Source organism: Vanacampus margaritifer, chromosome 8 (assembly GCF_051991255.1).
Source record: "Vanacampus margaritifer isolate UIUO_Vmar chromosome 8, RoL_Vmar_1.0, whole genome shotgun sequence".
NCBI lineage: Eukaryota > Metazoa > Chordata > Actinopteri > Syngnathiformes > Syngnathidae > Vanacampus > Vanacampus margaritifer.
Genome location: NC_135439.1, coordinates 10,134,558 through 10,147,269, shown reverse-complemented (window position 1 = coordinate 10,147,269; position 12,712 = coordinate 10,134,558). Strand labels below are relative to the sequence as shown.

General features: G+C 37.1%; 1 protein-coding gene across 16 annotated transcripts in view; it reads left to right on the top strand.

Annotated features, from left to right (window-relative positions):
- cadpsb (Ca2+-dependent activator protein for secretion b) overlaps window positions 1–12,712 on the top strand; it is a 76,509-nt gene that overhangs the window by 53,071 nt on the left and 10,726 nt on the right. For 4 of the 16 annotated variants that reach the window (XM_077572264.1, XM_077572265.1, XM_077572271.1 and 1 more), the window contains 6 exons: window positions 2,249–2,355; window positions 4,492–4,521; window positions 7,263–7,419; window positions 8,530–8,671; window positions 9,342–9,503; window positions 11,921–12,076. In XM_077572264.1, the coding sequence (XP_077428390.1) occupies window positions 2,249–2,355; window positions 4,492–4,521; window positions 7,263–7,419; window positions 8,530–8,671; window positions 9,342–9,503; window positions 11,921–12,076 (754 nt within the window). Of the gene's footprint in view, window positions 1–389; window positions 423–2,248; window positions 2,356–4,491; window positions 4,522–7,262; window positions 7,420–8,529; window positions 8,672–9,341; window positions 9,504–11,920; window positions 12,077–12,712 lie in introns of all 16 variants that reach the window. The other 12 variants (XM_077572266.1, XM_077572268.1, XM_077572273.1 and 9 more) reach the window with 5 other exon arrangements.

Below are 12,712 nucleotides of genomic sequence, written 5' to 3'. Positions count from 1 at the left end.
CCAACAGGTAGGCTTGGGACATTCGGGGTTAGTCTTAATGGGACGACATGATAGGCTGTTTCCAATCGAAGCGCTTTAAACGTTGGCTTGTCCTAACTTGACCTTTGGTCAGTCGCTGCGTGTGTCCTGTCTGATCCTGCCAGATGTCTGTGCGTCTTACTGAGCTTTTGTCCGTTTGTTAACAAGCGTCTTATCACTTTCTTCATTCACAGGTTACGTTACAGCGTCTATGTTTTGATTACGTGTTTGTGTCACGTCTGTTGCCTGGAAACGAGCCCCCCAGATTATCAGATGGGGACGTCCCCCGTGTTAGTGTGAAAACAAGCTTACTAAGCTTTTCTAATTGTAAACATCTGTCTATCTTCTCTCTCCTCTTTTTCGCGCTCAAGTTGAGAAAGGTCAAAAGGATCAGAAGGATCCAGGTGAACTCATGTTTAGTTCCTGGTTTAGACTCACACACTCACATTTACACATACCGTATATGCTTACATACACGTGTATGTACCTGCATCTGGAAAATGTTTTATATGTAAAACACATATAAAACAGGTAATGATCTTAACTGCACATATTTACACATACAGTGGACCCCAGCTATTCGCGGGGATAGGAAAAAAAAGAATAAACTCTTTCAACAAGCATCTCCCATGAAAAATTTTGGTAACTGGAAAAAAATACAAAAACAGAATATATATATTTTTTTAATATTAGGAAAAATTTGAAAAAAAAATCTGCAAATATGCGGAGGTCCACTGTATGGTATATATGGTGTATACACACACACACACACACAAACAATATGTTCTATACATACCATACATGCATTTAATTACATATATTACCTCACATGCCCTCAAACACATACTTTATACCAGGAGTCACCAATTGTGGCCCTTGAGGGCCCTTACCCTGCAGGGTCGTTATCAGGCTTCTTCAGAGCGTGCTGACAAGCTAATCATTTGAATCAGGTGTGTTGGAAGAGGAAAACATCTAACTCCTGCCAGGATAGGGGCTCTCAAGTAGCGCAGTTGGTGACCCCCTAGCTTTATACAATAGGATGAATAATATACACAAAATATATGCATGCATGCCTTGAGTGGTTAATTTCTCTGTAGCACGTCTTCCATAAAGTATATTATAAAAAATGATAATATACTGTACGATGTGCATGTTGTTAAGTAGCATATGGACTGAACACTCAAAACTAACCCTAGCCTAACCAATTCTCATTTAAATGACTTTATATCTCATTATACTACTACTATTGGATTCCATATATACGTAATTCTGCTTTTAATAATGCAAAAATAAAGCGAAATAACAATGATTAGTGTTAAAGCAGTGAAGTCATTTCCAAATCGTTAAATTGTTTTTGTTGTTGTTTTCAGTGTAACCACAACAAATATACCTGTGATTCTTCTTGAGATGAATTATTAATTTATGTATGCTAATATAATAAAAACAATTTGAACTGGAGGCTTTAGTGTTTGAAATTGGTTTTAGATATACATGATGTGATGTGATGAGATACTAGATGTGCATAATTAGGACATACTCCCTTGATTAATATACTATAAATGGCAGTAAATCCCATCTTGGCCCTCAATCAGACATTCTTACAAGGCTATTTACTAATACTGTAGTAGTAGTAGTAGTCGTAGTATGTGTTTATGTGTCTGTTTTCATTTCAGTTGAATGTGTCCATTGAAAAATGATGTGCATCATTCCGCTGTTTGAGTGTCATGCCATCCTAATGTTCAGCAATGGATAAGCACATGATTTCGAACTGTTAGCAACATACAAACCAACATAGAAAATGCTTCCATAAAGAAGATACTTTATGCTGTTAAAAAAAAGACAAAGATCTTCTGATACACCATTTGACATGATTCCTAATACCATCTAGGCCTAATGATACTAATGCAATTTTCTTTTGCTATTTAGCCGAAACAGCTCAAAAATCCAAATGCTTCTTCAATGCAACCGTTCCGTGTGCATTTTTTTTTATGTGACGTTTCCACTTCCATCTGCGTGTCGACGTCACATGTCGCTTTATGTCCTGCAGCCCTACATGCACTGAAAATAAGAACACCCTGTTTTTTGGAAGACATATCACAGAGCAAGCGCATAGTTTATTGTCCTAAAAAAAAAGAGTCATCATAGCCATAGAACCCTCATTCCCTCTCCTTTTCCCCTTGGTATCCTGTTCTTCACTAACCACCTTCCTCTCGCCCTCTTTTTGTCTCAGAGAATGTAGGCCGCTTAGTCACCCCTGCCAAAAAGCTGGAGGAAACCATTCGCCTGGCGGAGTTAGTCATTGAGGTCCTTCAGCAGAACCAGGAGCATCACGCCGAGGTGGGTGATCAGACGCTCCTTCTCCAAGCACACGGAGTCTAATCTCGCAACGCTTTTCTCGCCGAGTGGGGGACTTAAATGTAGTCTGCTATAAATAAATATGCTTCCATCTACAGTATGTGCTGCTGCTGCTGCTTAAAAAAAAAAAAAATCCTTCCCTTAAATTAATTTACGCTGAGAAAATGCAGAAAGGACTGCAGCAGAATCTAAGGGGCGTCCAAAGTCCGGCCTGGGATTAATTTGCAACCGACACAGGTTTACAATAGATTACCGGTACATTTTTAAAACTATTGTTAGTTTTTATTTCGATTTGACTCATTTTTTATTTATTTTTTTGGTGAGTTTTAATTAGTTTTCAGAGTGGGTACGTTTTTTTTTTTTTTTTTTTCAAAAACGCTTCATTTTATTTTAGTTTTTGTTTGTTTTATTATCAGTTTTAGTCTTTATGTACATGGGTATTTGTCGAGCGCAATTTAATAAAAAAAAAAAAGTCACTAAGTATTGTATAATAAAGTAAAGGAAACTACAATTTGCAAACAACCATTCGACCTTCCTTTTTCTGTGCGGCAAATTTCAAAATTTCAAATTAACCCTAAAAACTCATGTATGAAATGAATTGACAGAGACAAAAATGAAGGACATTTACTAGAATTATGGCTACATGTAAAGTGTCATTTTTGTTTTGTTAACAAACTTTTTTATTATTATTTAAATTTTATTTCTAGTTGATTTGTTAGTTTTTGTTAACAGTCTCCCACATAGTCTCAAAATGACACACGTCAGGTGGTTATGAGAAAAAGAAAATAAAACGACTTAAGAATTTTATTTGTAATCATTTTTATCAAACATTGTAGCTAAATATAAAATTAACTCTTTGACTGCCAAAAACGTTAAATAACGTTTAGTAAAATCCTATGGAGGAGTGCCAAAGACGTTAAAAGACGTTTTTTTAAAACAGAGGTGAAACTAACCATTTTCTATTGTTGATTACTGAAAAACGGAAGAAGGTAGAAACAAACTCTTTTTTTCTGATGAAAGATGCGCGTCCAATCTTTCATTTGGTAGTATGTGTGTTTCCATAGTCCAAACACATAATTTTCTGTGGACCTTGAAAGATCAGTCCATATGCTTAAATCGGCTGGCACCCACGGCATCCTTTTTCTGAAAACGCTTGGCAGTCAAAGAGTTAAGAAGATATAGCTATCTTTCATTTAAAGAAAATAATAAATGAATGTTCCAAAATATGAGACACTTTTTTTTTTTCTCCATATCACATTAATAGCGGACTATTTTCTTCCTTAAAGGAGAATTCAAGCCATATATATTCTTTAAAATAATATGTTCAATAGCCTAGACATGGCATTCAGATGAATATTGCATTTGTGGAGTATGAATTAAGAAGAAAAATCCACCTGTTGTTATTCATCGCAGGGGGCGGCCATTTTGCCCTGTACTGCCACTTACTGTCAACTGAAAATGACATGACAGACAAAATGGCCGCCCACTGAGATGGATAAAAACGGATGGATTTTTCTTCTTAATTCATACTCCACAAATGCAATATTCATCTGAATGCCATGTCTAGGCTATTGAACATATTATTTTAAAGAATATATATGGCTTGAATTCTCCTTTAAGGAAGAAAATAGTCCGCTATTAATGTGCAATTCATATTCTTGCTGGTCCATGGCATGTACTAAATAGTAAAAGTAACATAATAAGTAATGTAGTCCAATTATTGCATAGCACTAGCCATATAGCTAGTGCAAAAAGAAAGTATTATACTGAATGCAAACTTAGCATATACTTAGGGCCTATTACATTGCTTTTTAGACTCCCTCTTTCTATTTTTCATTATGTGGTCCAGGATGTAAAAAATGTCGACATCCTCGATTTAATCACATGACGGCAATGAAATATAGCTTGCGTGTTTTTTTATTTTATTTTCCAGGACTAAAAAGGAAGTTATTCACATTTATTCATATTGTGACACTTCTGCAAGCTCTTAATATTCACAAAAGAAGGTTGCTTCACTGCCAACAGCTGCAACAGCAAAAACGCATGATGATCCATTGTGATCGATAGCAATATGCAGATCTAGCAGATTTATTGTATCTCTCTGAATATGCTTGACAGGCGGCAGTCACAAGCTCTGCAGATCAATCGGTACAGTATTTCGATTTTTTTTTTTACCCTCCCCTTCAGTCCCTGTCACGCAACCCACCAACCCCTCCCCCTTTTGTATGGCATGCGTGCCACTATGGCAAGAAGCACCTTCTCTGTAGCGACGGCGGGTGGGCTCGGTGACCAAGCGAATAAGAGGAGCTTGCACAACATGACTGTGATCATAACGCATGTTCATCGGGCCATAAAGAGCTTTCCTTGCTCTCCCAACAGCATGCTGAACCAGTATGAACGAGTCTGCTCCATGTGAACCTCCGATTTTGATCCGCCATAAATGTGTTCCTTCTCCATCCGACGATTAATGTGTCCAAGCATTACTCCCCACTAAGCTCCTCCTTCTCCATCACCTCCTCTGCTGTCTGAATTTTACCTCACACACACACACACAAACAAGCCTCAAAAGTACAATTTGTTTCATTTTCCTGTCTTCTCACTGTGATTGATGCCTGTCCATGCAGGGAAAAGAGGTATGTGATAACTGAATGAGTCACGTGCATGTCCCCTCTGGACTGATTGCATTGACCAAGCACTTTAGAGCGGCTGATACTGCCGGGGCCGCTACTCACTCCTGAACCATGATACCAAAAGTTGGATGGGGCCCCACTGCCCTACCACCTTTGAGTATTGCCCACTTTTGGAAACTTAAGTCCCCCCCACTTATTTCTCCTTAAACATGGTGGAGATTATGGAGAACCAAAACTGCCAAAATTCAAAATAAATAAATGGCTAAATAAATAAATGACTAAAAGTGAAAATTAAAACGGACATAAAAAAAACTCTAATTTGAAAATTAAATCCAAAGAAATAAATGTAAATGGACATATAGATAGATAGATAGATAGATAGATAGATAGATAGATAGATAGATAGATAGATAGATAGATAGATAGATAAAGCTGTTTTTATGTCCATTTACATTTATTTCTTTGGATTTAATTTTCAAATTAGAGTTTTTTTTTATATCCGTTTTATCTATCTATCTATCTATCTATCTATCTATCTATCTATCTATCTATCTATCTATCTATCTATCTATCTATCTATTTATCTATCTATATATATATACACACACGTTTGTATTTAATTTTTGAATTATATTTTTTATATTCGTTTTTATTTTCACTTTTAGTCATTTATTTATTTAGTCATTTATGTATTTTTTTGGGGGGCAGTTTGTGTCCATACTGCCAGGTCGCAATGTTATTCAAATGAGGGGGCGGTCCTAAGCATGTATTGGGTTGGCTTAGGACCGCCCCCTCATTAAAATAACATTTCGACCTGGCAGTATGGACCAAAACTGCCAAAATCAAAAATAAGGAAATGACTAAATAAACAAATGACTGTGTAAATAAATAAATAAATAAATAAATAAATGACTAAAAGTGAAAATAAAAACGGATATAAAAAATATATAATTTGAAAATTAAATACAAATGCTTTTTTTTATGTATATATTTTTTGTTGTTTTTATTTCCATTTATATATATATATTTTTTAATTGAATTTTTGAATTACATGTTTTTATATCTGTTTTCATTTTCACTTTTAGTCATTTCATTATTTATTTTGTCATTTATTTATTTTTAATTTTGGCAGTTTTGGTCCTCCATAAGAGATGAGCTTTGTTTGCCGCTTGTTTTCCCTGCTAGCGTTTGTTTTAGCCCTCAGTGGTGGGTAAGTGGACAGGTAAGTAGGACTGCCAATTGCGGCGGTTGAGCCACAAAATGGATGCGACAAAACTTTACGGTCTATTTTGGAAAGATCGTAGAAGCCTGAACGGAAGGTCCAACTTTGCTCATGAAGGATGACGGCATGCATGTGATGAGCGGAATTCACACGGGGAGGGCTTTTGGGGTTTTGTTTGTGGCCGACGTGAATGGTGGAGCGGCACAGCTCATTTTTTCTTAGCTTGCTAGCAAAGCATGCAGGGAAGTGGCACATCTGCATGAGTAAAAGCGCCAAATCTGCAAGACACAAGTGGAGGAAAGCACCAACATGCAATCTTATTATCTAAATGCAACGCATGCACCAGGGTTATAATAGTTTTGCAATTTTCATTTTAGTTTTTAATTTGTTTTGATTTTTTCTTTTTTTTCATCTTAAATGATTTTCGGAGTGGGTTTGTAAGTTTTTATTAGTTTTTGTTTTTTGAAAATGGTTTGTTAATGTTATTTACTTATTTTAACACACGCATTGTTACTAAGCATGTTTTACAAGCATGGTGCATCTCCCTAACATGATCCCACTGGGACGTGTTCCTATTGTTTTGTCCCATTACTACTAAGTATATAACGCCTCTTAGTGTGATGCAATGCACTTTTACACTGCTGAAAATGACAGTCACAATAATGTATTTCACTGTCCACAAATTTACCTATTCACAGAAAAAAAATCTATCTCTCTTAGTTTTGCTGAAAAATTCACCTATTTTTCTCAGGCCATAGCTCTGTCTAAAGTAAAACTATTGCATTAGTGCTATCTTGGTAGTATATTGGTGCCAAGGGAGCTTTTTTGGGGGTATCTTTTGAACTCGCAAATATGTAAAAAACAACAAATCTCCATTCAAGCTGTGTACAGAAAGAAAGAATATCTGTGAACATGTTGAACAGGATCCAGGAGGGCTCCTTCTTCACAAGCAGTGCGCCTGATTGCCTCTCTCCTTTGCTCTCCCTCCTCGTGTCCCGTTTCACCTGCTTCCCCTTTTCCTCTGGCAATCTCTGCAGGCGTTCGCATGGTGGACCGACCTCATGGTGGAGCACGCCGAAAACTTCCTGGCCCTCTACGCCATCGACATGGACGCCGCTCTGGAGATCCAGTCGCCCGAGAGCTGGGACAGTTTCCCGCTCTTCCAGCTTCTCAACGATTTCCTCCGAGCAGACTGTAAGATTTCTGGATTACAGTACATACATATATATTAGGGGTGTCAAAATGAGTGCGTTGATTTACGCGCGATTAATGACCGCCCCTTACTTGGAAAGCCTGTACTGGGAGAATTCCAGTTGCAACGCAGCAGACATGTCCACATCAAAATGTAGCAGTAATACATTTAATAATAATGCATATATTTGTGGAGACTGCGGTCAAGTTGTGTTTTACAATTTTGTGCAGAATTTCACAGGTTACTTCATGTTAAAGATTAGATAGCTCTTAATATGAAAAGAAAAATGCTACTGACCTGTCACCAACGTCTTACAAGTGTAATTATGCCATCTCGTGGCAGAAAAATTACCACAAAACAAATCAATATCACACTTGTTTTGTTTTTTTTACAGTACAGTAGATTTTTTCATTTTAACTCAATTTTATGAATTATTATGGAAATACTCTATCAGTGACTGAAAGATGCAGCCATGTTTCTATTAGTTCAACATTTTTTTCCACTTTTATGTTAACAAGAGTATGAAAACGTATATATTATATATTATACAATATTTTATTGTACATCTTTTAGAACAGATTTATCGTGAGTTAACTATTGAAGTCAAGCGATTAATTACGATTAAAAAATGTAATTGCCTGACACCCCTTTATACACCATATTTTCCGCACTATTAAGCAAACCTAAAAGCCTTTAATTTTCTCAAAAAACGACAGTGCGCCTTATAATCCGATGCGCCTTATATGTGGATCAATATTGGTTAAGTAAGCTCCATCTAGTGGATACTTAACGCAACCCCAGCCACTATTGTAGCTTCTATTTTATGCGGCTTATAATGAGGTGCGCCTTATATATGGGAAACGTGTTTTTTTTATAGGCCATTCATTGAAGGTGCACCTTTTATAATCCGATGCACCTTATAGTGCGAAAAATAATAATAATATATATATATATATATATATATATATATATATATATATATATATATATATATATATATATATATATATATATATATATATATATATATAAATATATATGCAAATATCTGCTGTTACTTTAGAAAACAGCAACAATGCCCAAGCTCTTTTTCCCTGTCCTTCTCTATGTAGATCATCTGTGCAACGGAAAGTTCCACAAGCACCTTCAGGATCTGTATGCTCCTCTGGTGGTTAGATATGTGGATCTGATGGAGTCCTCCATCGCACAGTCAATTCACAAGGGCTTTGAGCGGGAGTCCTGGGAGCCTGTAAAGTAAGGAGCCACTGTCTTTGTAGCTCGTCTGTAGGATTGCTTCTCTTTTTTTTAAAATCGGTCGCAGATGGCGATTTGGGAGAGCATCTGTAAAGTTCATCCTGGCTTCCTTCGAACTTCATGAACAAGCCATGCGTGGGCTGAATACACTTTTTTTTTTTTTTATATATCCAAGAGGAAAACATTATTTACTGTGAAAATAGTTTGTCACTTGTGACTAATGTATGTGTCTTAGCTATTTCTCTGCAGCACATTGGAGCCAGGCTGATGCCTAATATTTCTTCTTCTTCTTTTTTTTTTTTGCTTTGTGTTACACTAACCTTCATAATTTGTGCTTTTGACATGTTGCCAGAAACAAAAAGCCTCCAGTCCGTTGCTCTTGTTTATCATTTGTTGTGGCTTTCACGGTTCCACTTCTGTGTTTTGATTCTATAAAATAATTAGTAAAGTATCACAAGAAGAGATTTTTGTTTTAGCTAGTATGACATTTGCTTCTTTTTATATGTGAGTCCAGCTGTAGGTCTTCTCATGCAGCGTGCATGCGTTTACATGTGCTGTTTTCCAATCTTTCCGTTGAGTAATGAGTGTCACATGGCTTTCTGCTGCTCCCACACCACTGTCATGTTCTTTTTTTGTTCTTGTTGTTTCTTTTTGTCTGTCTCTTCTGCAGGAGCTTAACAAGTAATCTGCCCAATGTGAATCTACCAAATGTCAACCTCCAAATTCCCAAAGTACCAAATCTGCCCGTTCCAGTAGCGGGACTGTCAGTTAACCTTCCACAAATGCCTAGCTTTTCAACCCCGTCGTGGATGGCTGCTATATATGACTCTGAGTGTGTATTCAACTAGTTCACTCTAGCTTTATTGAGCAAAACGGAGAATGCCTTGGTATGAAGATGCCCGCGTTCAGGAATATATTGGAGCAATGATGATTTCTTTTTTTAAGCACCAAGAAGGGCCTATTGGAATTCATTTTTATGCTCCAGGACTCGACCTGATGGTGTAAAATAATTATTAGGAACTGCAATTGGTGTTTTTAATACAAATGGAATGCATTTGTTAAATACAACGACATCATCAGCAGATACAGAAGTAATGCATATACAGTAAAATCCTGTGAATAATGTTTTTTTTTTTTTTTTAAGAAAATACCCCAAATCAAGGGTGGGGTGGGTTTGGGGGGCAGGGGAAATTAATAATAATAATAATTAATAAGAACTTTTCTTTTTTTTTTCAGAAAAATCATGCAGTACCTCGGACTTGTTTTTAAAAAAAGAAAAAGAAAAGTAGCACTTATTTATCACGCATTCCCTACTCAAAGTAGCTCAATATTATGTTCGATACTGATACCAATTACCAATACCACTAGTACTTTTGATTCCCTGAAAAACAATGCCAGATAATATAAAGGAAAGACTTATATATTCCAATATAGAATGTTTCCATACAATTGCAGGAAATTAATGGACATTTTCTATTCTTCTCATTTCTAGTTTCTCATTCCTAATCATAAAACGGCCAAAAGAGGGCGGCCTATACAGGAATCGGGTGTCTTCGTGAGTGCAGATACCTTGAAATAAGGCTACTTTAATTAAAAGTACATTTAAAAGCAGTTGCAAACAGTGTTAAAGAGGTTTTAAAGCAAAGTAAAGAAATAAAAAATACTTATAAAATTACTAAAAACAAACATATAGTGCAAAAACAAGATATTGGAAAACATGATTTTAAAAATACTTTGAAAAAAACTTAAGGGACAATGTGTAATTTTTTAAAATTTTTCAATGTTCATTGATTTAAAAAAAAAACACTATTCATTTCAATAAATGCAAAAAAATCGACATGTTTATCACATCGTAAATTTCATGTATTTATTTTTTGAAATCGTCGGCCTAGTATTCATTAATTATACTACATCGATCCCGCTGCGTCTTAGTGGTCGCTGACATGTTTTACCGCCGTCTTTCTGCTACGGATACCCGAAGGAGCACTTTGCGAACATAGGTTAATGGTCCAAAATGGGGTCTCTCTGAGGCACTGGGATTTTACGGTACATGTTATAGACTAGCAAGAAATGTGTACAATAACGTTAGCGTCCATGACTAATGCTACTGCCATCTAAGTGATGTCCTGCCTGGTCCAACAGTACTTCTGGGTTCACCTTGAGAAAAAGATTATTTTTAAGGGGCGGGCGTTTTATACAAGGGATCATGTTATTTACGGGATTTTTACAGTACATGCTACGCACTAGCAAAAAATGTGCACAGGCAGGTGTATATGCCACCTGAGCGGCGTCCTGGCTGTTCTCTATTCTTTTGAAATCGTCGTCCTCAGGTCATTTTAATATTTATCGTCTGACACGTATGAAAACAGTTCATGTTCATGCCAAGGTCTCTCTGTGAACAGATGAGGTCATGTGTCTCAACATGCATGTCGTTGCGCTTGAGATGTGATGATGCAGTCGCAGGCCCCAATACCCCCCCACCCCCCCCCAGGAACAAGTCTTGTATATACTGTACATTACTGCATGCAGTATATACAGTACATGCTGTCTGTTTTCCCAAGGATGTCTGATGATTTATGACGCACAAACATCTGAAATCATTTGCACGACCAGACATCTCCATGTGGAGTTCACAGACATTTGTTTGAGTGTTTTTTACGACCTTGGAGTCTGATTGGGTGCTGAGATGGCGGCCCGGCTGCAGCGGGCGGGGCGGGGCAGGGCAGGGGTGGGGATGGCTGATTTATCGCCGTCCATCTCGGCAGCACTTGCCCACTGGGGCTGGCTCAGGAAAGTCCGCATGGTGTGTCTGGTAGTTCTTCCGGGGGGCCCCAGCAGCTTTGGGACATGGACGCTGAGAGGGGACATGATATCTCACCACAAAGCGTTATCTGAGATGTCCTCTCTCATGCCGCCATTCCCTTTGTGACTCAATGCTGTAGCTGCAGTAATTCGAACCCGCATGTGGCCACCTCACACCCCCCGATCAATAATCATATCAGAGAGCATGATTATTGATTGATTTGTTACTGTAAAGTTCCCGCTCCTTCCCACCCGTACGCTGACTGTCCGCACATGCACCAATTTGGACGGATCAGTCAGCGTACGTCCAAATAGTCCAACGACTTCTCAGGTGGCGAGGAGCAGCATCCCTCAACGCCTCCCTCCCTCTTCCCCTGACCTTTCACCCCTGCCACCACCACCACTGCGACGCGACCTTTGACATACGTGCGTTTGGTTCAATGGCAGCAACGGCTCCGGGACGTCCGAGGACTTGTTCTGGAAGTTGGACGCCCTCCAGACCTTCATCCGCGACCTCCACTGGCCCGAGGAGGAGTTTGCCAAACACCTGGAGAGTCGCATCAAGCTCATGTCCAGCAACATGATCGAGAACTGCGTCAAGCGGTACGTGCCCTTGCTCGGACACACCGAGAGTAGATGCGTAGATGTCGTCATTTTTCAATAATTTTTATATTTTTTCAATTTTAATAATTAATAATACATAAATAATAATAATAATAATTAATAATAATAATAATAAATAATAATAAATAATAATAATAATAAATAATAATAATAATAATGAAATATTTTTTTCAAATGTTATTTATTATTTATTTCAAGTTTGTACATTTTTATTAGTTTTATTATTAGTTTTAGTTTATTTTTTTTATTTTTTTAATGAATGCTCTTTGTTGAGTGCAAGATAATAATAAAAAAGATCACTAATCAATAACTCAATAACAAACTATATATAATGCCTTTTTCTTTGCCGTTTGTTTGATTTTGAGAACGCCATTTTGGATTCCTCCAAATTATATCTAAGGAACACAATGTCACAACAATCTCTTCATTCTTCACTATTCCAAATGTTGCTCCACTCCTGCATACAGTAGATAGTTGTAGTATATTACTGTAGTATATTCTTCTTGAGTTGATATGCAGAATATGTGTGCATAATATTTCTATTTAACATCATAATTGCAAATTGAGAGGTAAACATACGGATAATAATAATAAAATAATTGAAATGATGTATTA